The 25,444-nt window shown below is 40.7% G+C and overlaps 1 protein-coding gene across 1 annotated transcript; it reads right to left on the bottom strand.

Annotated features, from left to right (window-relative positions):
• Nucleotides 1–1,115: 1,115 nt before the first annotated feature.
• Nucleotides 1,116–23,573, bottom strand: asap3 (ArfGAP with SH3 domain, ankyrin repeat and PH domain 3). The gene is made up of 24 exons (XM_026152999.1): nt 23,136–23,573; nt 19,545–19,617; nt 16,998–17,143; nt 15,516–15,590; nt 14,625–14,674; nt 13,498–13,621; nt 12,452–12,537; nt 12,115–12,190; nt 11,121–11,207; nt 10,667–10,874; nt 8,313–8,385; nt 7,378–7,544; nt 7,147–7,280; nt 6,950–7,041; nt 6,637–6,817; nt 5,636–5,721; nt 5,413–5,528; nt 5,264–5,331; nt 4,349–4,456; nt 3,964–4,171; nt 3,555–3,846; nt 3,245–3,461; nt 2,929–3,060; nt 1,116–2,624 (listed from the first exon to the last, which is right to left on the bottom strand). The coding sequence occupies exons 1-24, from the start codon at nt 23,259–23,261 to the stop codon at nt 2,550–2,552; spliced, it is 3,000 nt and encodes a 999-aa protein (XP_026008784.1). The 5' UTR covers nt 23,262–23,573; the 3' UTR covers nt 1,116–2,549.
• Between the last annotated feature and the right edge of the window lie 1,871 nt (nt 23,574–25,444).

The following is a 25,444-nucleotide window of genomic DNA, read 5'->3' as shown; positions in this document are numbered from 1 at the left end:
ATATTTACAAAAAATTGCTTTGGAATCATTAATTTTACTCCACATTTTATAGATGCCTATAATATTTCAGTGTATTACATTAGATTATATTTGTGCATTCTTGTATTCGTGTATGTAATGATAAAATAGATAAGCCTATTAGCGAACGGATGTTTGTTATTTAAAGGTTTTCAGAAAATAATATTTTACAGCTGACATTTATATACTCTGGGTGTACTAGTACAGCCAGACAGGACAACGGATATGGGTTTACACAAGGGCTGCTCAGCCAGCAGAACAGACTAGTATGTGGTAGAGTGAGTTATTATCCTGGCTGTTAGTTAAGTGTTATGTAAGTGACAGGTTGGAATTTGGTCATCCTGGCTCTGGGACAGAGGGTTGGGGATAAGCAACATCTGGATGGAGAGTAAGTGAAGCTGGAATAACACAGAACTGTAGAGAATACAGCCAAGAGAGACGGCTGAAGAGATTTAGCTGTAGGAAGTCATTTAAGAATAAAATGGGGGGTAATATCGGAAAAAGAAAAAGGTGGAAAAGCAAATGTCAAAATTAAAATTCAATTTATTCTTTTTTTTTAAAAAAAGAGGTTTTAACCTGTTGATTAGAACAAAGTAATTTTTTGCAGGTCTTATATTAGACTCTAAAGATCTTAAATGAGTTCAGGTTTTCAGAATATGGACTATTAGGGATTAGTGTATTCTTAAGTATTATAAGTCACACATTTCATAATCTGGCAGTGTTGAGCCTAGATTATACTGTGTCGCAGCCACAGGCAGCTGGAGACAAGACAGTAAAGTGCATTTTAATCTCCCTGATTGCTGTCTCGAGTTACCATTCCACCAACTTTTAATAATGTGCTGAAATAAATGGACTGGTTTGTATATAGCACTTCCCTACTTCACTTAAGCACTCAAAGTACTTTATGCAACTCATGTCTTATATCACTTGCACACCGATTAACACATCCAGAGCGAATCGGGCTTCAGAATCTCGCCCAGTAACAGTTTGGCACAATAACTCAATCAGCCAGGGATCGAACCACCAACCTTATGATTAGTAGATGACATCCCTGGTACCAAAATATCTGACCTTATGTAAAAGTATAAAAGACATCACAGGAGTTAAAGAAGTTTAATGAGTATGTGTCAAATACACGCAATGAAATTAGCTAATCTGCTAGTTCCTACTTACAGCTGCAGTAAACTGTTGTCATCTTTGATAACCTGCTTCTCCCATGATTTATTTGCCAGAAGAAACTGTGACAAGTTTTTAGTTTAATGAGAAAGAATGCTTTTATGAATACATTATGCATCTGTGTCCATCCGCTCCCATCCACAGTCATTTAACAACTAACAAAACACCAGAAGACAAAATATGTCAAATGAGAGGACATCAAATTCGTGACATGAAGTAAGATTATCTGTAATGATATAATCATTTATGATACATAAAATGTAAAAATGGTGTTATATACTCTGGATGAGTGCACATATATAGACATTTCAGACACGTATGTACAAGAAGTTGTGGGTTAAATTCTGTGAAATGTGTTAGATTTGAAGATTTACGTCTGGCAGTGAAAGCTCTCCCATTCTCTGCTTTCCTATCCTTTCTTTCCTAAAGGATCCTGAAGGCCACTGTGTGTGTATGAAAAGAAGTGTTCACTGAACAAATTACTGCAGTAGGATGCTATTCTTAACAAGCCCTCTTAAAGTGCCATTTTCTGGTAATACAGAAGTCTTTTTTTTTTTTTTTCTTAACACCATCGTTATTTCATGTTCTCCAGAGAATAGTGCCTACAGCCAAAAGAAACCGGATCCTCTGCTCTCCATGCCGCCAGAGAGCTATGCAGAGAGTCAACACGGCTGGGCTAAAGTTTCTGATCTCTCCTTGGGGTGTCCAGACGCCTGCAGGAGGCAGACTGGCTGGCAGGTTCCCGGGAAGGCGGCACTGAGACACTGAGCAGGTTTGAACCTTATATCCAAGTCACAGTATACTGCGATTCCAAACAGTTCAACGGTTTCCATTAAGAACAAAGGAAAAGGGGGGGAAGCTACATCCCGATTCAGTAGCTGGCTATGTACACACTTACAGCTGTGCCAGCTTTTCTGAAGATTCCTTCAGAGTTTAAAGTGCCTTACAGGGTTTCTGCCCTACAAGTAAATATTGCCTCTATGTACAAGTCCTAGATCAGCATAAGCAACTTCAGCATTTGCTATACAAATATATAATTAATGGTCAAATGAACATTGGACAATAAATGCACAACACGTTCCTTTTAATAGCTGTTTAGGGTTTTAGAAAGGGTGGCATGAAAGCTTTCAGTTCTTGTTATTGCCTTCTAGGGATGACTAAATGTTTAAAATCCTAAAGTCGCAATGTTCACATATCCCTTTGCCAAGAAATCGTTATGTGGGAATGTTGTCAGTTCCAGTTGTATCCAAGAAAAATAATACAGTCCACTCCTGGATAAATTCCAACTTGTGATGATCAACTTCCAAGGATCAAATGGTTGATTTTGCCATTTTGAAGAATACTGTGTTCCCTCTTCAGTCTGTTAGTTTGTGTACATAGTTTACAGGAAAGGCCCCACTCCTGGATGGATCCCCCTCTATGTGACCAGTCTGTTAGGAAAAATATATGTCTGTCAATCAAATCCCTCTATGTACTATTTCCAGTCAATTTATTTTAACTTTTATAACTTTGGTAATTAATTTTACTGTACTTTACTCTGAGTTTATAAATATACAAATCCACAAAAATGCCAAATAGTAATAACTGTTGGATTGACTCCTGAGTAAACTACTGACAGAAAAAGTATGTAGTGGGTGAATAAACAAGGTTATCTTAGACTGATGGCTGGGCCTTCATGCAGAAAGCTGCTACTGAGTGGGAAATAGGTTGTAATGAATCTGTAGTTACACTTACCCACCAGTGGGGGTCATTAGTGGCTGTGACCACAATAATTTCATCTTTGAAAAAGGCGAGCTGCTCAGAACTGACAGCTCGGCAGTCCACCAAAGCCTTGACGCGCTTCTGATGTGGCCTGCTGTTAGAAACCTGGAAAAGACATATGCTTCTGTAAGCTATGCTTCTCAGTGTGCCACCAGCAAATTCATACACTGACTGTGAAATCTCTTAAGCGTTTTTTCCCCAGTGAAAAACTCCTGAAATGGAAGCGTGTGACATAGAGAACTTGAACTTATTTAAAAATAATACAAAAAGGTGTCTTTGTCATTTGTACCATAGCATTCCTGCGAGGTCGTGGGATACAGGTCAAATCAGGTGAGGACGAAGGGGCGGGGACTGGAGCAGTAGCTGGGGTAAGGGCTTTACTATTCCCTCCTGGGGTGGAGTACAGATCCTCCTGGCTGCCCACACAGGCCGAAGACAAAACGCTACACTTTCCCTGGCTGCCTCCTCCACTGCTCGTGCGGCGGTATGACGTGGTCTTCTCCGAACTGGAAAAATAACCCAGAAATAACAAGATCAAATTATACTAAACTGTGTAGTATTAAAACAACAGGAGCTAGATTCACATTCTTCTTCCTCACCTGACAGGCCCTATGTGATTCTGAGAAAAACCTGATGTGGCACCACTTTGAGATCCAGAACTCAAACCAAGATGACCATCCCATGTCTGCCTATGCGCCCTGAGCAGGCTTGCTTGTCCATTTGGAGACCTAGGGGGTCTCCCACCTTGGCCTTGGTTTTCTGTATTTCCTGAAGGAGGACTCTGTCGTGCCTGCATCTGGGGACTGGATGAGTGATAGGACGGGTTCGAGCAGCGTCGTGGAATTTGGTTTCCTTCATGCGATGTGGCTGAGATCTGTGGGTCTGAGCGGCCTGTGGAGGGCAAAAAAAGAAGAACAAGAGCAACAATGTAAATTGATAAAACTAGCATTGGCTTAAATAACTCATTCATTTATTTTTAATCTAGAGAATCTGTATAACGTAGTTTACCTCTTTGGATGGATTTAGCTGGCAGTGGCGGAGGCATTGAAGCTCCAGAGGGGGCGCTATTGACTGGTGGATTTTTATATAGAAATTCTATATTCTCGTAAGCCTGACAAGGTCTGCTACTTGTACTAGCAGCGGAAGAACTGACACTCCAGTGTCCACCACCTCCATTTGATGACAGAGGAGACCGGCTTTTGGGTAATGGGCTCACCTGGAGTTAGAAGATAATAAACAAAACATTAATTTCTATAGCGCCGCCTCATCTTTCTTCATTAAATTTTATTTATAAACTTTCCAAAATGGATAATGTAAAATGAAAGGAAAAAGGCCAAGCTTTGACTTAAAGGTAAAGTCAGTAATGACTGTGGTTAGTGTGTGTGGCATTTACCCTCTCATCCAGGTCATCTTCACTGTCATAGAATTCCTGAGACTGCGTCTCCCACATGAACTCTACGTGTATCTGAGAGTTAAACGTCCCACTCTGCGCCAGCTCCAACTAAAAAACACAAAAGAGCACAAAAAGAATATTTAACTATCTACATTAGTACACACGACTTTATTTGATCGGTTAACTTTGTCATATCAAACCTAATTTATTTCACTCCTATGCTGACTTGATTGTCGTCTTCTCTTTATTTTGCTTGTTAACGTTTTGCTGTAATGTAGTTTTGTTTGTTTGTTTTTACTACTAATAATAGCAAACGTTGCAATCTTTTGTTAGCTGTTATGTTAAAGACAAAAAATACAGCTAGCAGGAAAAAAGGCATGAAGGGGAAGTTTGACTCTTGGGTCAACATTTTTCACCAAAGTGAAACCAAAAGTCCAAAGAGTCTGTCTACATCCTTCCACATAAACAGTCGTGTGTCATTGCAAGCTAAAAGTTGTACAGCCGATTATGCAACGCAAGAATTTTGTAGTTTACTCGTCTAACTTTTTTTTTTTTTTTATTGTTCCACAAAGGATTCTTTTCTAAGATTTCTCACAATCAAACAGGATGTTACTCAAGGCAGGTCTGATTCAGCAGGGCAGATGGCCGGTAAGAAAATAAAACCAGTTTATGAATGATACACACTGGGATCCAATGAGGATAGGGTTCCCTAGCTGAGCTCTGCTGCACAGGGAGTTATTTCAAGGTAGTGTTTCCAGCTGTGGAAATTGGGTCATTTTGCTTCTGGAGTTGGATTTCTGGTAGGTATTATAATGTTGCAACTTGATTCCTCAGCTGAACTTACTTCCTGCCAGTGTGTGTTCTGAGTATTATGAATTAAAAACTTTAAAAGCTAAAGGGGAAGTGAGATCTCACCAGCTCGACACACTGTTTATGCTGCAATCTCCTGGCAGTATCCAAGGCCGTCTCTCCTGCCGAGTTCACTACAGGAGAAAGAAAAAATAGCGGCTTTCTACTTGTGACACTATGCAAAAGAGAAATACAATTAACAGAGTAAAATGTACCCGTTTGAAGCGCTGCCTTCGCTTTGAGGAGTAACTTAAGAGATTCAGGCTTATGATACAAGACGCTGTAGTGAAGGGCCGTGTTCCCCTCTGCGGTTCTCTTCTCCAGACAGTTACTGTAAGATGAATGTATAGATTTGATAGCTGGCATAAAACTGTACTAAAGCAAAAACCAAACTGTCCATGCAAAGTAAGTAAAACATGCTACATATCAATGTCTGACCTGTTCTGACAAAGGAAATCCACAAGTGCCAGAGAGCTTTTTTCCTCCAGACGCACAGCAAGATGGAGCGCTGTCTCCTTGAGTCCCTTAGTGGAAAGCAAAGATAAAGTCAAATTGGTGACATTTAAAGAGATCTTCCATCTGTACTACATATTGTTTTCATATTTTTTTGCATAGCTACTTCAGTCAATCACCTGAAGTGGCTGCACATTATGTTAAAAATCAGTCTTACAAATATGATAACACTAAAGCTTAAGTCAGAGGTTGACCATGCAACAACTGTTTCATGTTGTTGTGTTAAAAACTGCTAAAAGCTTCAGGCCTTATCTGTTTATATGAAGGGCAAACAGGAGGGGCAGAAGAAAGACAGAAGAGCCTGCATAATTCAATGAGCCTGGCTTATTTGTTCTCCAGAGACATGAGCTCTGAACTAAGAGCTGAAATAATAAATGAAAGCCAACCAACACAAACAAGCACACACACATGCACGCGCGCACATGCGCTGACTAGGAAGTCCATAACAGGAGGGCAGAATATGATTAAAGACTTGAAGGCGAGGCGTTGGAGAGAGACAACAGAGGAGGGTAAAGACTAAATTAAAGGTCAAAAGAGATGGGCGGGCCTCTCATGACCCACCCATAAATATATTTCAAATACTGCAACTGTTTACTTGCATTATATGAGCACTGTGTCATATAGATATATTTTTGTAAACATTAGGTGGATTTCTGTCTTTATTTCTGTCAACTTTTCTAAAGTAAAAACAACAAAGCAGCATTTTAAAACCTCTCCCTTTAAACCTGTAAACAAACTGGATGGACGACCCGGTCAGGATGTAGCTGTCATTCAAACTAAACGCACATCATTTGCAGGAATGTCAAAAGTTTAAATCTGTCACTGCGTAATAAAGGTTTATTACAAGCTTTCCCCACCCTAACAGGGCAGCTTTCTGGAGGAAATGAATGTGTGGTAATCCACTTGTGGCTTTAAGTTATCTTTACCTGTCCTTCGGGGAGTGTGAGTGGTTTGGCCAGATCTGCTCTCTCAGCATAGAGCTGCAGAAGCAAAGCGAGGTCACGGCTCCTCACGGCTTCATAAAGCAGGCTAGGATTTGCTTCTTCTCTGCGTAGGACGTAGCGACGCTCAGCGTACTTTGCCACAATGTATTCCTTCCTGGCATTCCTGGTTGTTAAGCAAATGCAATTCAATAATATAAACTAATAAGCTGGCATTGTTGAAGCCATTCTTAATGTCAAAGGAAGTGTGTATTTATAACTCATTTTCATGATCACTTAAATTATAAATCAGACTCACATGTCACTTTGTGGAAATGGTTTGACAGAGTCATTTGGAAGCCCTGCCTCCATGATGTCATTGAATCGAGTGTTGCCAATACTGACGGCCAGCTGGAGTGACACACAATACATCCACAAATATGTGACATGAAGACATTTCAAAGAATAGCACATTGTTGCATAATGTCTGTCTGTTCCCATGTGTCTATTTAGTACCAGTAGTTCGGAGGTGCTCAGCAGGTCCAGAGTGAGGGACTGGATCCTGGAGTAGTGGACCCCTAGCTCTCTGTGGATGCCGGAGCACTCAATACACGTCAGGATGCCCAGATTGGTCGACAGCCATGTTGGATCTGCGAGACACAGCTGGTGATTATTCATTATGCTCATAAAACAAATATAATTGCATGCTTGTACTTCTGTAACCATATATAAGAATGACTGGCCAACCTGGAGCTCCACAGTCTGCGCAGGCCTCATTGCCAGGCATGTGTCGAAGCTCAGCAATAATGGCTTTGGAAAGTTCCTGAAGCCCACTGTCCTGCAGGTGAAGCTGATCCCCACCCAGCGCTGTGTTCAGGGCCTCCTCCTTACTGTTCTGCAGCACGGACACCCAACTAAAGTGCAAACGATATACATTTAGAACATTGTTATTAAATTTCATATATTGTAACAATTCATTTTGAAGTTTAAACCACAGAGAGTCAGCAACACCATGGGAAACGAGAAGACTCTTTCACTAAAACATCAAAAAATGCTAAACTATTTTTTATGCATGTTTTTTGTTGTTGAATTATGAGTAATATAGAAATATGAGTTAGTGATTCTCACATCTATCATTTCTGAAGCTCGGGTACTTTTCCATTTAAACCATTTGTTATTGCACCCCTAAACTTACATAGCTCATCACATCAAAGAAACTGCCTGGAGGCCCACACAGAAGGGAAGGACAGCGGACGAAGAACCCCACTTGCAATCCCATCCAAAACCACATCAGAACACACAAAGTTCCCCTGCTTGCTGCCTGTGGCTACCAAGAAAATTCCCACCCAGAAGAGACTAGGTTTCTGTCAGACTCAAACAGTCTTTCTGCATCATTTAGTTTGTCTTACTTTTTGTAAATTGTCAGCTCAGCTTGTTCTTTACTGCATGAGCCGTCAAATTATAGCGTTTCTTGTTTCATGAAAACATGTTTAACCCTTTCCTTACAGGAACGATTTATTGTCTCTGACTGGAGTCCTGGCTGTTCATGTGTACATTGTAAAGATTCTTTCTTATACATAACTCCACTGACATAAAAAGGGTATGGCATGCAACAACTTGCTTTATAATGAGAAAACAGACAAAAATGCCAGCATGCAGCCTACAGGACTTTCAAAGCTTACATCAAACATTCCTGCTCGTCTTCTGCCTGGAAATGATATGTCCGGTTATCTATCGAGAGGGAAAAAACAAAAGTTAAATATTATCTTGAAAACTAAATTACACAGTAGAAATTGGAGCAGAGAGGCTTGAAAGACAACAGTCAATATAAAGCTTGCGCAACTAGACATGGCATAAAACAAGCGTGAAGCACACAACCAGAGGTTTGTTTAAGTTTTACCGCGCAGCACTTCATATTAATCACTGGGAATGTCTGCCATTTACACCAAAATTAAATGTCTCAGATCCTGATTTCAAATGTGAGGACCAAAGAGGCAAGTTTCCAAGTCATCTGTGCTGCAGATGACTGTTTACAGTCTGTAATAGGGATGGGTATCGAAAACGGTGCAGAACGTTCCCACTGTTCATTCCTTGGATCGTTTGCCATTTGCAAACGATTCCCTTATGATTCCAGTCGCCCAATGACGTCATCACTTGCGGAGCGTCATTTCCTGAGGGGCGCCTAAGGGCTCAAAGCTAAAAGTTGATATCTTTATGAGACGATGCAACAGGATTGCAAGTAGATATTTCATTAAAAAACTACGAATATGAAAGCTTTGCTCAAAACACGGATGACGTTTTTAATTCGCTCCGACTGTATTCACAGAGCAGCGCTAAACGTTTGCATCCTCCTCCCGTTAATGCGGCAGGTAATAATCAATAACAGTGCAATTATGTTGCCATTGCTTATTAAAGACCTGCCTTACTGTACATTGGTGACCATGATGAGGAACAGACGGTCTGGCTGCGTGCTGGAGTTTCGCTATCTACCGTGCGTCCTTTCAGGCAGTGACTAATGTCAGAAAGCAGTGTCAAGTTGTGGTCAAGGCTTGCACCTTTGCCACAGCGATGCCCGATTTTTGGTAAGTGAATTGTTAATTGTGGGCAGGGACTTACTGATATCTTGTGTAATTGCACAGAACAATTTACTTTGTATCTTAAGAAGAATGTTGATCAGTACTGGATTGCTTTTCATGCTATGCTTATTCACATCAGATCGATTCGATAACAAAAACATCGCGCTCCTTCCTACTCTAGCCCTGCTGGGTGGAAAAAGACGACTTCAACTTCAGGACTCGTAAAAAGTTTCTGATAACCAGGGGCTTAGCCATCTGTAATATGAGTATCGGCAGAGTACAGTTAAATGAAAATGAAAAACAAGCAACAAAAAAAGTGTGGGTACCTAAACATAACAAGTAAACAATTATATTTTAACAAACGACCCGTCAAAGTGATATGTCTCAAAGAATTTTATTTTATTATTTACTTTCAATTTTTTTCTGGGACCTGTGACACCATTGAAGCCGTAGGCTGTTTCAAGATTCACTGTTGGTTGTAGGCATGTTACTCCTAATTCATTGTTCAAGAGAAGATATAAACAGCTTGAGCTATGACTTTGTTCTCCTTTTTAAAAAAAAAAAAGATCGATAAGAATCGATAAAGATCGAATCGTAACGACGAAATGAATCGAATTTTCTTATCTCCTAGTCTGTATGATCAATGTTGACGGAAGCTTGAGGTCAAAGTTAATAAACTACGAGTCATCAAAGGTCTCTGTCTCGGGTTCGTCCAGCAGTAGCAGGTTCAGCTGCTGGGGTCGAATCTAAGACAAACACTTGTATCAGAAGCCAATATTTGCTGTATCCTGCTAAGTTTACTCATGTGCATTTATTGTCTAAAAGCACAGTATCAATCATGAGTTACCGTACTTGGGAAAAAGCAGCGAATTGACTCCACATCTTTCTCAAACCTCTTACTTTGAGATGAAACACAAATGAAGAAGAAAAAGGCCAATTATTATTAAAAAAAAACAATCAAATACATGAATATATTTATTAACTCTCTGTATGATGTGTGCAGTGCATTAAGTGAAAGCCGTGTTAACAGATACCATTAGATACACGCTGCTGGCCCAGATTATTCCTATTCACAGTACAGTTTTCGTCATCTTGATTGAATCAGGTAAAACTGCTAAAGCACATGTTCTATTTTTTGTCAGTGGCCTGAGAAAAGTTTACTCCCCCAAAGCCTCCTATTTGCCCTACTGAACCACATCCCCTCTCTTTATCACACACTAATCTAGGACTGTGTGTGTGTGTCTGTTCGTGCATGCGCATGACGCAAATGTTGGATCAGCTAGCTAGCCAGTCTGCCAATAAGTTCCACAGGAGGGGCCCCTGCTTGAATGTTCATCTCACAATAATGAAGACCAGCTGGGGCAGATGAAGTTTGCATTAGCCTTTCTTTCTCTGTGCCATACTTACTTAATTTTCACCCAGCTGAGATCATTTCTGTCTTTTACAATGTTAGTGAGCACCGTTTACCCCATTCTTCTTATTCTGTATGTACTTGCGATTCCTGCAAAATGCTTGTGTTCCAACTTCATACATGACACCAGCTAATGCCTTTACACACCCGTCACTCTTCTTAAGCAGGAAACCGGATTTCTCCGTTCCGTACTTCTTGTTTCCCTGCGGTTGGTGAATGCTATACCCATTGCCAGAGTTTTTCCTGTTGAGGTACTCCTGGAATATAAACAGTGATTTAAGGATTTAACTTTAAAGCTTCAAACCAGTTGTCCAGATTATAAAAATTCAAAGCAATACAATAACAACGGTGGCAAAACACTACTGTTGTAATCAGCAGGAAACTTAAAGCCAGTGCACCTGGGCTTTTTATAGCGCTGATATTGGTTTTACACAGACAAATTAAAAGGTCTACAGTAAGCTAACTTACCAGACATAAATAAAGACTAACATAAATAAACATACCTCTTTGCCCTCCACTTGTAGAAGTGATCTAAGAGAATCCCTCAACTGTGTGAGTTGTTTTACCTCTTCATCTTGGTCTAGGCGAACCTACAAAACACACCATGAAAATATTTTTACTAAAAAAAGAAGAAAAAAGTTGGAAGAAGAGAATATGTTCACTTGATCACATACATGTTTTTCTTTTTTCATTTGTTCTGGGTGTGGAAAGACAACACACAGCTTTGTGTAACGATCTAAATGATCTAGAACAGAGTTCAGTATTTGGGTGTGTAGTCTTCTGAGGTTTTTCATTTTGAATTAAGAAGCAGAATGACCACACTCACAAGCAACACAGGCCAGTTTAACTGGGAAGTTTAAGTATTTTGTTTTCCTGGAGAACCATGACACAGATTCTATCTGAATTTCCTTCCCGAGACTGAGGTCTGGCATGTCTGAACGGCTCTGTGTTCTGCCCATGAAGAACCAGAAAAACCTCTAACGTTTCCAGTATCACAGTTAACAGTCTGTTTCCAGCAGCTCCAACCAGAAAAATGGAGCACGGCAAATAGTGCGCAGGCAGAAACCCAGTTAAAGCGGTTGGAGAAATAGATGTGTACTAAGGAAAGTATGAAAATGAATGATACATTCATTTCCATCTATTGGAAACCAGGGCAAGCATTTCTGGGAAGAGACTCCTTTAAACAGTCGCTGCTTGTGGATTCAGTGAAGAGGGGGTTGGCTGTTGCGAAAGACCAACATTGAAAAAGTAAATGCTGAAACATAACACAGGGTTTTACTGTAAAATTCTATATGTGCACAGTATTTTCCTCCCAAACATAAATGAATGAAGAAAAGTAGTCTGTTAGAATGATAGCATCAATATGTGGGGTATGTGCATATTTTGACTTCTTAGTGCAATCAAATATTCTTTTAAAATTACAGCAACACTGGGTAAGAAAAAACATGCATATAATCCAGGAGGAGTGAAAAACACAAGAGCAGCTTTCATGTGTACCGTGTGAATAGATGAAGCAAGCTTCTCGATAAAGGGAGAGAGATTCTCTGCAGCCTTCAGCCCATCCTGAAAGAAACTGAGATCAGAAAAAGAACAAATGCTGAGACAAGCTACTTTAGTTTAAACATCTGATTTCACACCAACTAAAACACCACATGCTGTAACTGTAACAACAGTTTCACTCCCACATTAAAAAAAAAAAAAAAGCCTAGGTAGGAATAAAAAGTGTAAATGGTTAACAAGAACCGCAACAGGCTTTGCAAAAAGACCGACTGCTGTGCAGAATCCCTTAAAACTCAACATATCTGTGAAAGTAGATGCCAGCTGAGATACTGACCTCAGCTGAGCCTGGAAATATTTGATGAGGCTCTGGAGAAGATCAGGACCCTGACGCACCTTCAGCTCCTGGATCTTCAAAAGGTACTAAAAGAATAAAAACAGACAGTTAAAAACACCTCTGAAACCACTCTCCATAGAAAGGACCGATGGGTCTGTAAAAACATGCAGCGAAGCATGACGCTACCGTTTTTCAGTAGCTTAAATTCCACCCTTGAGTGCACACCTTTAATGTGTTTACTGCATATTTTAACTGTACAGCTCGAATGTAAAGAGTCTTTATTGATAAACAAAAACACACAAATTCACAGTATGTAATGATGAAATGTAAAAAAAGAGAGAGAGAGACTTTGAGCGATGGGGTTTTAGCTCTGTGTGGATTGAATGACTACATTGTACTCGAGTCTTTGCCCCATAAAACCTTCATCTGGATTCGTCCATCACAGTCTACCTGAAACAGCTCTGTGTTGCTCATTCATGTGACATTTTGTGTGATTTACTGAGTTTACATATATGTAGGTGGAAAGAAAGATTAATAGACAGAGGGTTTAGGGTAAGCTGCAACAAGTGAAAATTTCATCTTCCCCTGCCTCTCCTCTTTGTCTCCACAGCTGGTCTCAGTCAAGATAAGACTATTTCTTTTCCTCAGGCTTTTCTCCAGCTGCATGTGCACCACCAAACTCAGTTAGGACTACACCACAAGTGCATTTTTCACCCATTTCCCCCAATCTGGTGATTGATTATGCATGATGATGCACAATTACCTGCTTCTGAATTTTCTTTGTATGCTAATCTATAGGACACCACCTATTCTGAAATTCAGTTTTGAGACTCAATAACTATGCTCATGTTTAAGTCTAATGAAATATATTTTTCCATCAAAGGAATTGGATTGAAGAGACACAAAAAGGAGTGACCACCAGTGTCCACCATGAATAGAATATGTAATCCACATAAGCAGACCACCCTGGTAAAGTAAATGAAGCCCAGCTCAGATATGCCAACGGAGTCTGGAGTATGGTATTTTGACTGGCACCAATTCCCCACCTCACACATTTGCAGCTGGAAGATCCGTCTCTCTCTCTCCATGTCCTCTGCTCCATCTGATCCCTCTGTCCTGATCAGTCCCAGCTGCCTGTTCTTTTCCCTCCTCTCCTTCTCTAGCTTCACTCTGGAGGGGGGAAGGGAATGGAAGAAAGAATGAAAAGAAGACATAAAGAAGGTTTTCCGTCTTTACTTGCACACACGATGTTTGTCACAAAAGCTAAATCTGATCAGCTCCATCTGTATGAACATGTGCAGCTTTTACTCCACCATCATGCTTCCCTTTCTCATGTCGAGCGAGGAAGTTGGATGAAATGTAATCTCCTTACAGCATTATAAAACACTTTGAACCAGAGCTGGATTGAAATCAAATAACGGCTGTAAAGTGCAAATGCTTGGGCTTGATTTCTTTTTAAAGTAACTGGAAATGACCTTGGGATATGAATCATTATCTTATTAACTTGTGCTGCCACACAAATTCCTAAACCCCACATGAGAAGGAAATATAATACATGAAGCTTTTGAAACAAACACATTCGTCACCATCTTCATCTATATTTCTGTCATGCATCAATGTGAGGCCTGTGCAAGTGGCTATGAATTTATGAGCATTTACACTTTGTGAACCCTCGTGTCTGCATTATTTTGCAAATTCACTAGAAAAACACTTGCTGGAAATGAGTGTATATATCGTGTTTATCTGCTAACATCAGACAATGGCAACTAAAACTGCATATGAAGAGGCAATAGAGCTGGAGTTAATTAATGTGAAACAAACGTTACTTTTGCTGAAGTTGCTGCAATGCAGAGGACAAGGACACAGAGGGCTATACGTGGATTAGCCATCCTATTAAAAAGGCATGAGGCTGCACTCCAAGATTACCGGCTTGCAAGCCAGATACAATTACAGCCTCTGACATACAAACATTTTCATTTCACGGCGCCGTTATCATCGCACAAATCAAAATGTCACATGAGGCTATGGCATTACTACATCATATCTACAGTGCAGCTTTTAAAAGGTTGTTTACTCTCAGGAAAACAATGAGCCAATGATGAAGAACTCTACTGCAGTCTGACTCTTACAGATGAATGTGAAGTAACAGTATGGACAGAGTATGGATAATTACATTTTTACATCATAATCCTTCCAGCTCTTCTCCATGTGTTTCTTGAGCTCCTGTTTGAGGGGAGAGGAGAGAAAACGATTAATAATATATCCCCATTGCATTACACACAGTAATAACTGTACTTTACAGCTCTTCCTGGTTATTGCTCAAGCGGGTGGAGCGAGACAGGTAACACACTGTGATGCAATTAGTCGGCTAGTCTGCTATCTGGATGAACAGGATTTCAGGGGCATTGTGCCTTCTTTCACAGTTATAATGAAGCAATATTCAGTTGCAGAGTCAGCTGTTTAAAAGACAGGGCAGAGATGGGAGATTGCAGAAGCACTGGCTAGTTATTATTCACTAGTGTGTTAGCATGGCAAATCAAAAGGTTAAATACTTGGCAAGACGGGTAAGTTCTGTGCTGGAACGTAGCAAACTCTTACTATTTCATTTGGATAAATAATCTTATATTAAAGAATACTTTAGTGGGGTCAACATTTAAGTGAATACAACTTCTGCCAGAGGAAATCTGCCCTAAAATAAAGTTTACACTGCAATAGTTGAATCATTCTTCCAGACAGTGATATCCCATACACAAACAGAACCTCCTCACATACAAAGCACTGCATCTTGACTATATAAAGTCATCACGAGGCTTTCGGTTGGCTCATCTGAAGATTTCTGTGTGAACTGTAACATCTAAACATCTTTTTCTATTTTATAATATTGAGCTATCCTCACATATTTGACAAAAATCTGCATTTCTTTTTTCAAAAAAGGGATTACAATCCACATATCTGTTGCTAGGTAAACAATAACGATAAAACTTTATCACATGTGAACCAGTTTAGGTTGCAGTATTTAAATGAGAATTTCATTTATACCGTAAGTAATAAAATCCAGACTCACCAATCTGCTGTCTCGAAGCTCAGACTTCAGCACATTTTCCAGAGGAAACGCCATGATGTTGTTAAGGTTTTGTACCTGAAGCATGTAAGAGAACAAAAAAAAAAAAAAAAAAATCAGTGAAGAATGGAAAAATATTTCGTAAAATGCCACAGATGACCTTTAGCTGCTGTAGTATAAGCAGAAACAGATGCACCCACATTGAGTTTTACGCACTCTGACTGTCTGTACGAGCATTTCTGGGAATGAGAAATTGATAACTCACAAGCACGGTGATATTGTTATTCTGAACTAACGAGTCATCAAAAACAAAACACTGCACCACTACAATGCTCGAATCCAAGTTGGAGGATGATGCAATGACTCTGGATGAAGTGTTTGTATAAAGTAAAGTGAGATTCATTTGAGATTTGGATGAGGTTTAGATTAACGCCATTGTGGATTTGGGAAGAATGAATCACAAAACAACCTGTATAACCCCAACAAGTCGCTTTTACTGTAATACAACCAGTTCCTCCATCTAAGTACATCACATGAGTATTTTGGCATGCATGGCAACATACATTCATCATGACTCACCGATACACATCCCCAGATAATTATCATCTAGATTTTATTTTTATGGCTTCTGGTGAATTACAACCAAGCCGAACCCTGCTCTTAACATAACTAATGTCCAACCACATCCTTGAGCCGACTGTAGAGCTAACCTTGATATATTGACACAGCAGCCTGAAGAGTGGCAAGTTTGTTTTGGTTGGCAGCCAAACACTGGGGTAACCGATAGATAACACATAGAGTTCTTACACAGGGAAATTCCGGCTTCCAATGTCAACAAATGGACAGATGACATGGATCAATGGATTCATGTTTATACCCACACTGAGACAGTGGGGCACGTACACTAACACTCAAACGAGGCATTAAGGGACATGCTCAGGCAGTTTTTTGCAGTACGACTCCTTAAATCACCCTCCTTTGGGCCCACTTCCTTTAACATCTGTAAGCTGTAGTCGCCCCTGTGAGGCCCTGACAAACACATGTTAAGTGTGTGTGTGTGTGTGTGTGTGTGTGTGTGTGTGTGTGTGTGTGTGTGTGTGTGTGTGTGTGTGTGTGTGTGTGTGCTGACTCACACGTAGAGGTCTGGGATGAATTATCATCACCAAAGAAACTATCAGAGGGAGGGTTCTGGACTGCCTCAAACAAAAAGCCCAAGTATTCAGCTGTTAAAAACCACCTTCGTTCATGCAGCATGTAAGTATGTGAGCACACATATGTGCTTATGGGGAACAACAAAGGAAATTTGGCACATTTCCTTTGAAAATTCTCTGATTATATAAATATTTGTGTATATTAGAGCCATGTCTTCCTTAGTCCTAGTTCTATGCAACTAGTGTAAATGATTTCAACTCTAGTAAGAGCAGCAGAATTTAAGCAAATGTCTCCTTTCCCTTGTATTCCCATCTTTTGTCCTTTTTAACCCACCAGATTTTTGAAGAGGGATGTGACCTCTCTGGTGAACACAGCCAAGTTGAGGAACCCTGTGGAGACTTCATTGTTGTCCTGAGTCAGGTGGCTATTTCCCAAGTTCTCCAGCAGCTCAATATACTGCTCCTTGCTGTCCACATGTGCTGAAAAACAACACACATAGTAAGTATTGATACAGACCGTAAGGAGTGACTCAGAGTAATTTACAGGCACAGAAAATCTGACAAAGGCAGACTGACTTGTTGTCTTGGGAATAGTTTAACAAGGCGAGCATGTGGGACAAATTAGCACTGGTTTACACCCAGTGGAGGACGAGGAGTAGAACATATAGAAATTCATGTTTGTCCAAGAGGCTTATAGGTCCCTTTCTTAACTTTTGTAAGCTCTCGGTCTGTTGAATATTTATGAACAAGTGCTGATGGAGAAGAATCTGGGCACGACTTTTGCTTACGTAGTATAAAACAAGGTTTCATTCTACAGGTTTTTTGGAAAGAGGATGAACAAACACACATTATAATACAAGCTAGGAAATCTTGGATGTAAATCAACAAATATGGGCTCCTTATAACGTGGACCTGACATCTGTAGAGGCACCCAGAGCTGACTAAACAGACAGAAGTAGACATGGGGAGGAAGCACAGCAAGTTTCTGCTCCACTTCCACTTCAAGACAAATATAAAATGGTAAACTGACTGCAGATGGGAGACAGGCTAACACTGGCTGAAAAGCAGAAATGGAACATTTTGTCTGACAGAAAAATTGTGAATTAAGGAAGGAATGCAGACAAACTGCGGGATGGAGGAGATGAGATCTAGGGGTTTGCATGAAAACTGCAGAGGTTGTGGCTGCATGGCCGCTGAAAAGAAAAATTATTACAATAAACATACGTGCAACTATTAAATAACAAACAGCTGAGTCGCTGCATAGCTCAAAGGATGACGTTACAGCTGACCTTTAACTGCCAGATACCACCGGGGCAACTCTGCTTTTTCACTGCTCTACTAGAACACACACAGACTCACAGGCCACAGCATCTTGGCATAAACAAGTGCTGAGTACTTATGGGAATAGAGAAAGAAATAAAAGAATCTCTTAATTTGCAAATACGTGACACAGTAACAGAGCATCAAACCAGCACGGGGGAGGGGTGGGAGTCAGGCTTTTTATCATTGTGAGTCACACTGTTGGTCCACAACTAACATCAGGACTGTTAAATAGGTTCAATAGCATAATGAGTGAAAGGGAAGGGCCTCCCAGCCTCGGATTACTGGAACTAACCGTAATGATTCCACTTAGAGAGACAAAAACTAGACAAAGCAAACAATAATAAAATATTTCTTTATAGATGCTATAGCACAGCTGAATACATCTGGTTGCCTAACTCTGTGCAGCTAGCCTGCTGACTCATTTTACTAAAAAGTACAAGCCGATGCCTTAAAATGGGAAGCAAGGCTTGCAAGCAACTTTAGAAAAACAAACTCGGGACATGTTAAGCATTTTCTCTGTTTCTCCAACACATTTTTGAGGTGAGCATTAATGTGTTATTCATGCCCACATCTGACAGCTCTGCGGCAAGCTACAGTGACATAAATCTACACAACACACACACACAAACTCAGAAAGCACTCACTTGGTGACCTTGTGGATACTGAGGTCAATGAAGAGGGCGCCTTGTAGTTGCCGAAACCACCAAAGCCATTTACTTTAAACACAGACTCCAACGCATACACAGTCCATAACAATAGAGTGTGTTGTTTAAATAAACATCATCCCTGGGTGCCAGAATAGGGGGCCTCACTCTTAAACACAAGTCGGATGATGTCATCCATAGCAGAAATTATGTTAAGGGTCATTAGTAATTATTAAACTCTGGTTCTTTCTCTCATAGTGTGTCACTGCTCTTTTCTTTTTCCCCTTCGCCCCCCAGCTGCTTGTGGTAGATACCTGCCCCTCACTGAGCCTTGCTCTATTGGAAGTTTTCTTCCTGTTAAAGGGGAGTTTTTCCTTCCCACTGTCGCCAGGTGCTCACCCTTAAGGGATCACGTGTTTGTTGGGGTTTCTTTCTAATATTGTAGGGTTTTTACCTTACAACGTAAGGAAATGTTGTTGTGGCTGTTGTCGTGGCGCTGCATAAATAAAACTGAATTGAACTGAAGGCTCCCCTATGCACAAAGCAGATCATACAGTCAAAATAGAGGTTGACCTTTACTTGACAGCTGGCTAGCGAGAGATGGGCTATTTTACTTTCTGTATAGATGGAAATCATTATCTGGGGATTTTGTTTTTAAATTACCCTACTTTCTTCCCATTTCTGTTGCTCCCTTTTGCACTGTAGCACTTTAAATACAAACTTATGTGCAACTACAGCTTGTGTAAGCTAATTTATTGTGCTTCTGTTGCATTTTCTCCGGTATCACCTTTTTCATGTACAAAAAAAAGAGAACTAAGGGGACTTTTCTAAGTAATAAGTGCGGGTAGAATTGTTTTCTTTAACTCATAATCTACTGAGTGAATGAGAATTGCATGTGACACGCTGGCACTTACAGATTCCAGAAGTGTGTATAGCTTTGATTGTTTTCTTCATCCTCTGTAGGGCTATGTGGTCTGTCTCCAGAGACTGCAAAGAAAGAGAAATCAGGAAGAGATAAGGATGTTTGCACTTGCAGTAACTCAACATTTACAGCAAAAAGTATGCTTACTGAATTCTCCGTTACATCAGTTTGTTTGCTACGCCAGTTCGTCTCCTTGTCTATACACATATCTAAAACCGAAAATTACATGGCAGCAACCTAGTCCATTTAGGGATGTAGACATCATTAACATGACCTGCTTAAGTTCAAACTGAGCACCAGAATGGGGAAGAAAACTGATTTAAGTTCATGTGAACTTTGCTTAATTGCTGGTGCCTGGTCTGGATAATTCAAAACTGTTGATCTACTGTGATTTTCCCACCCATACGACAATCATCACCAGCCAACATCCAATGAGCAGCTGTTCTCTGGGTGAAAATGCCTCGTTGATGTCAGACTGACTGCTTCAATGAGATAGGAAGGCAAATTTAATTCAAATAACCAAGTTTAGCCAAGTAAGCAGAAGAGCATCCAAGAATGCCCAGCATGTTGAATCTTGAAACAGATGGGCTACAACAGCAGAAGACCACACCGGGTGCCACTCCTGTCAGCTAAGAACAGCAAACTGAGGTTACAATTTCGCACGGTTTCATCAAAACTGGACAACACAAGACTGGAAAAAAAATTTCCTGGTCTGATGAGTCTTGATTTTGGCTATGAAATGTGAATAGTGGGGTCTGAACATGCAAGCATGGATCCATCCTGTCTTGTATCAACACTTCAAGTCTTTGGCAGTGTAACGGTGTGGTAGATATTTTTTTGACCTATATTCTCCCCCTTACTACCAACTGAGCATTGTTTAAATGCCAAAGTATCCTTTGGCATTTAAACAATGCTCAGCAATGCTGACCATGTCCATTCCTTTATCACCACAGTGTATCCATCTTCTGATGCCTGCTTCCAGCAGGATAGCGTGCCACCTCACAATACTCAAATCATATCAAACTGCTTTTTTGATTGTGACGCTTAAAGGGCCTCCACAGTCACCAGATCTCAATCCCACAGAGCAACTTCAAGGTGTGGTAAAACAGAGATTAACACCGTGGACATGCAGCCAACAAATCTGTAAAAACAACTATGATGTTGTGGTGGTAATATAGACAAAATCTCTGAGGAATGTTTCCAGTAACTTGTAGAATCGATGCCACAATGAATTAAGACACTTCTGAATGGGATTCAATCTAATGCTAGAAAGGTGTATCTAATAAAGTGCCAGCAAGTGTATTGGTACACTTTTCAGAAAATACATTGAGAAACTGTGTTGGTTTAATTTTCTCACGATGTGTGACAAAGCCAAAACAGATGAGTAAGCCTTCACCCAGCATATGATAGTCTGCGTTTCACTGTCGTGTACAGTCCCAAATGATGTCACAATATGCATTTCACCTGTCACTGTCTGCGTTGAAACAACAGGTTTTCACTGTGAGACTAAAAAAAAAAACATTGCATAACAAAGACATGAAACAGACATTAAAATGCCTTCATTGTATTTGAACAATAACTCTTCAAAGCCCAAACTATTTGAAGCTACATATTGTTTATGCTCCTCTCGCGGGCCCTGGTTTAAATGAACTACACTTACGACACTCCACCTACACGTCACCAGAAATAGCTTTAATGAGCCAGCAATCTAGACTTAACAGACACTCTGCCTCATCGGACGGTGTTGTTTACAAACCACAGGCCTTCCCGGTCGGGTCCACTCCCTAAATGTTAGTTCATTAATTAAAAGGCGGTGCGGGTGTGTTCCGTTATGTGACGCCATAGTCAAGAAGTGGGAAAGTGATTTAGAGGAGACTGGAGATGGGAGTTGCTGGAGTTTCCTCTGGTGAGTTGGTTGGCAGATGGCAATAAACAGTGGAAACAAGCTGAGGCAGGTCAGTGAAACAGGTTGCTTTTGATGAACTAAATGTGAGAAAGAGCGCGCAAAAACTTTAGAGACAACCCACCATTCAGCTGAAATAGACTAACAATGCATGTGTACTCATGTTGATAGTGTCACTTACAGTTACTTTGCTTCATTATCTATGGCTGTGTATTCCCACTGTACGGGTGTGTGAGTAGACTTTAACATTGGATGACTTGACTGATATATGATCTGTTACAAAGTGTTAACATTTCAACACATCAACTAATTGATCAAGATTAGATTGATTCTTAAAAGCATGTCTGGGAATGACATGACCTACTGTTGCCTATTGCTAAAGAAAGTGAAACTGTTTACTTCTGCTTTTCTTCTTGTGGTTTACTCCTGCCACTAATCAACCTAGTCCTGGATGAGCTGACTGAACATGATAACTATAATCTGAGCATCTATGAAAAGAAATAACTGCCCTTACATCTGGTTGTGTTCACATGTGTAGAATTCCAGCGTGACCCTCCCTAAACAGCAATTCCAGCCATGTATTTTCCAGCGTGTCATGCTGATAAATAAGGACATGAGCCCAAGTTAAATGCATCACACAGCTGTTTAAAATGCTCTTCTTTATTCTAAAGTCTCCACTTAGTCTCACTTTCAAGCCAAGGAACTCCTAAAGAAGATCCTTCATCTCTCTCAGGCTATGGTGAGGTTTCCTCTTATTAGAGGTGGGCATCAAGATATCCAGGCTAGGAGCAGTGACTCAGACTGATGTGACTCTAACCAAAAACACAAATCCATATGGACCGCAGCAGAACCCTGATCCACAAAGTTTAGTCACAAAGAATACAGACAAATGTGTATTGACATGCACATTTGGAATATTTGTTTTATGGCCAAGTTCATAGTGGGCTCCCTCTGCTTCCTCGTTTGCGCGAGGAGCTTTGAGAGAAGAGATTTCAAACAAAACACCAATGTGCACACAGAGAAGCCTTAAACAAGTCTTCAAAGTACTAGTTATGAAGAGGGGCATGCAGACAGACTTGCTTGCAGCTATGGGCATGTGTGCATGCTTACCCTTACAAACACAATCCATCACTCTGTGTGACTCAGGCATGTTTCTGTGTCGTGTGTGTTCTGTTAGTGTCCCACCACTCTGACTCCCACTAGACCGACGACATAAACACTGTAACCTCATGTAACCTTCACTTATTTGCTGAATCAGACACTGGGGTTTATACTGAACAGATCATATACGCACTCTAAGCCTGTCCTGTACAAGTGCAGCACCCATCAATTTGCACATTTCAGAAAACATAACCTACTCCCATGTTCTAAACTGGGAACCATGAAATTCCAAAATGAATACACTGACAGTCCCGCTTTTTCCGACACAAAGCCACAGCACTTTGCATTTGTAGGTTCTATACCTTTTGGAAATAAATTACCGGTCCGTGAAACACCGCAAGTTTACTGCTGAAACCTGTGCTCACGTGCAAACTGTGTTACAAAAAGAAAATTAAAGCTTGAGTTTAAAAATAAATAAATTTAAAAAAAAAAACACAAGCTACAGGTAGGGGTAAAACGTCAGGTAAACAACAAAGGTGTATGTCTTCTGCACACACCTCCCCCTTCCACAACTCTCACCTCCTCCACGGCTGAAACTGTGCTCCGACAGTCGCTCATTTTAGACTGAAACGTTGAAGTCCCCGGAGAAGACAAATCCTCGTTTGTCAGGATCACAAAGTCCGAAACGCTTATTCGCTCCGGCATGTTTCGGGCGAAGCGGGTCCGACAGTCAGTGAAGAGAAAAGTGAGGCAAAGTTACACGCGCGCATGTAAGTCCCATTTGAAGTGGAAGAAGAAGAAGAAGGGCAACAGTACGGTCACTCCCTCCTTCCTTTGCGGAAACTGAAAAAATATATAATAAAAAAAAACACCGTATTCATCTGAGTTTGAGTTCCTTTGAACAAAGTCTTTAAGGTGGAAAGTTGAGTCAAACTAGACTTTGCAAGTCCCGAGCGACTCCGAGGACGTGTGCGCGTGAAGGTGCACCAGCGCGCTACTGAGCGCATTCAGTGAGGGAGGGAGCAAACTCCACCGTCACGTGGGAATGTTTGTGCTTTCTGGCAAACCAGAAACAGAGAGAAAAGCGTGTGTGTGTGTGTGTGTGTGTGTGTGTGTGTGTGTGTGTGTGTGTGTGTGTGTGTGTGTGTGTGTGTGTGTGTGTGTGTTCTTGTCACCACCTCTTTCATTAATACTTCTCATTTCTATGCAAACTATAGTCCGGTCGCCATGGATGCAGAATTCCTCCTTCACAGACTTAACTTAAGGAGAAGAATTTCAATGGATGGGATGATAGGACAGTTTATCGACTGTCACTGAATGCTGTCTTTCAAAACTGCACTTTGCAGTTTTACCAAAACACTGGAAGGAGGAAAAGGTATTTCTTTAAACCCGAGAAAAGGATTCGGGTTTTTATGTGCGCTGCTCTTTAATTATATGGCTCATTGCGTCTTTGCACCTTGATCCTCTTGGCTGAGGCTCCAAAGCTTCCTTCTTCTTCCTTTTCATCTAATGAAAAGATATTTCTCAAAGGGGAGGATTTTTGATATCCCTCCTCACTGACATTTCCTGTAGTCGTTTGGGGAGAAAAGAAAGGGAAAAAAGGGAAAAGAAAAGAAGACCTAGTGCATCAGAGAGGTGGGGGGGAAAGGCAAGGGTTGTGTGTCTAACATAAGTCCTGCATGCCTGCTATTGTTAAGCCTGTCAACTTGAAAAAAGGAGTTGTATCAGTGAACATTGCCTCAGGCTGAGCAGCGATAAAATACACTATGAAGTGCAGATGGCTGATTTTAGTCGCTCCCTTTAGCGTTACCACAAAACCACATATTTGCCTACATTAGATACATGAAGGGAAAAACTGAATTACTGCCAATTCAACAGGTAACTGATTATCTCTATCATATTCAATCAGCAAAAATAGGATTACTTTTTGTTTAAAGGATTTTATCTGTTCTCTTTTCCCGCTTATTACTGCCGCTCAGTGAACAAGCACAGAATGGATGCAGTGTCTTAAATGTGGGCGCTCACAGTGGTACTGTGTGTGCAGTCACAAAGATAGACAAGCTCCTTTTGAATTGCATGTCGTGTTATTAAGCCAAAACACAGACAGGCCAAAATGTACATGCATAGCAGTACAAGATATCATTGTTGTGTTGCACACACACCCACCCACAGGCACACACGCTCACTCACACACAGAGCTTAAACTGAAAGCTCAAAGGGGGGGCTATGGGGGAAAAAAAGTTCCTCTGGAGTCCAAACAAACATATCTCTGGTTTTTCCTTATGAGATAAGGCGCAACACAATTTAAAATGTGGACCAAAGTCTCTAGAGGAAAAGCTGTAAAACCCCACTCTTTAACCTTTCAATCATTGTGAAAAAATGTGCACTCTTGAAAGGAAGTGAGGGCACACATCACATAAATAGGGTTGGCGACCCACTTTAGCAGGGCCTCATTCAGTCATTGTTTGTTGCATGGCTCCAAGTGTGAGGAAGCTAAGCAGGGAAAGACAGAAAACAGATATTGTATATTTGCAACTTGCATGGATACATGCTGGCATCTATTATTGTGACATATGTGCAGCGTGTGTGATTTCATGCTCACTGTGCATGCACTCATTTTTTTTAATGCACTTCTAGCTGATGTAATGCAGGGGCTTGCAGTGTTCAAACAATACCCTCCTTCAGTTTCTTTGCAGCACTCAGTAAAGAAGCAGAGCCTTTGTATGCCAGCCAGCCTTTGAGCCCGGGTCCTATTGTAAAACTGAGCAAACCGGTCTGCTCAGGCAATGAACTAACATGTAGTGAAGAACCCAAGTCCAAGGCCAGGGTGGGCGGGAGAGAAGAGATGAAAAATTGACAGGGGAAAATTGTTTTCCTTTTTGTTCAGT

The sequence above is a fragment of the Astatotilapia calliptera genome, chromosome 19 (genome assembly GCF_900246225.1).
Source record: "Astatotilapia calliptera chromosome 19, fAstCal1.2, whole genome shotgun sequence".
Classification (NCBI taxonomy): domain Eukaryota; kingdom Metazoa; phylum Chordata; class Actinopteri; order Cichliformes; family Cichlidae; genus Astatotilapia; species Astatotilapia calliptera.
Note: the sequence above shows the minus strand (reverse complement) of the source record. Positions and strands in the feature narration are given on the sequence as shown.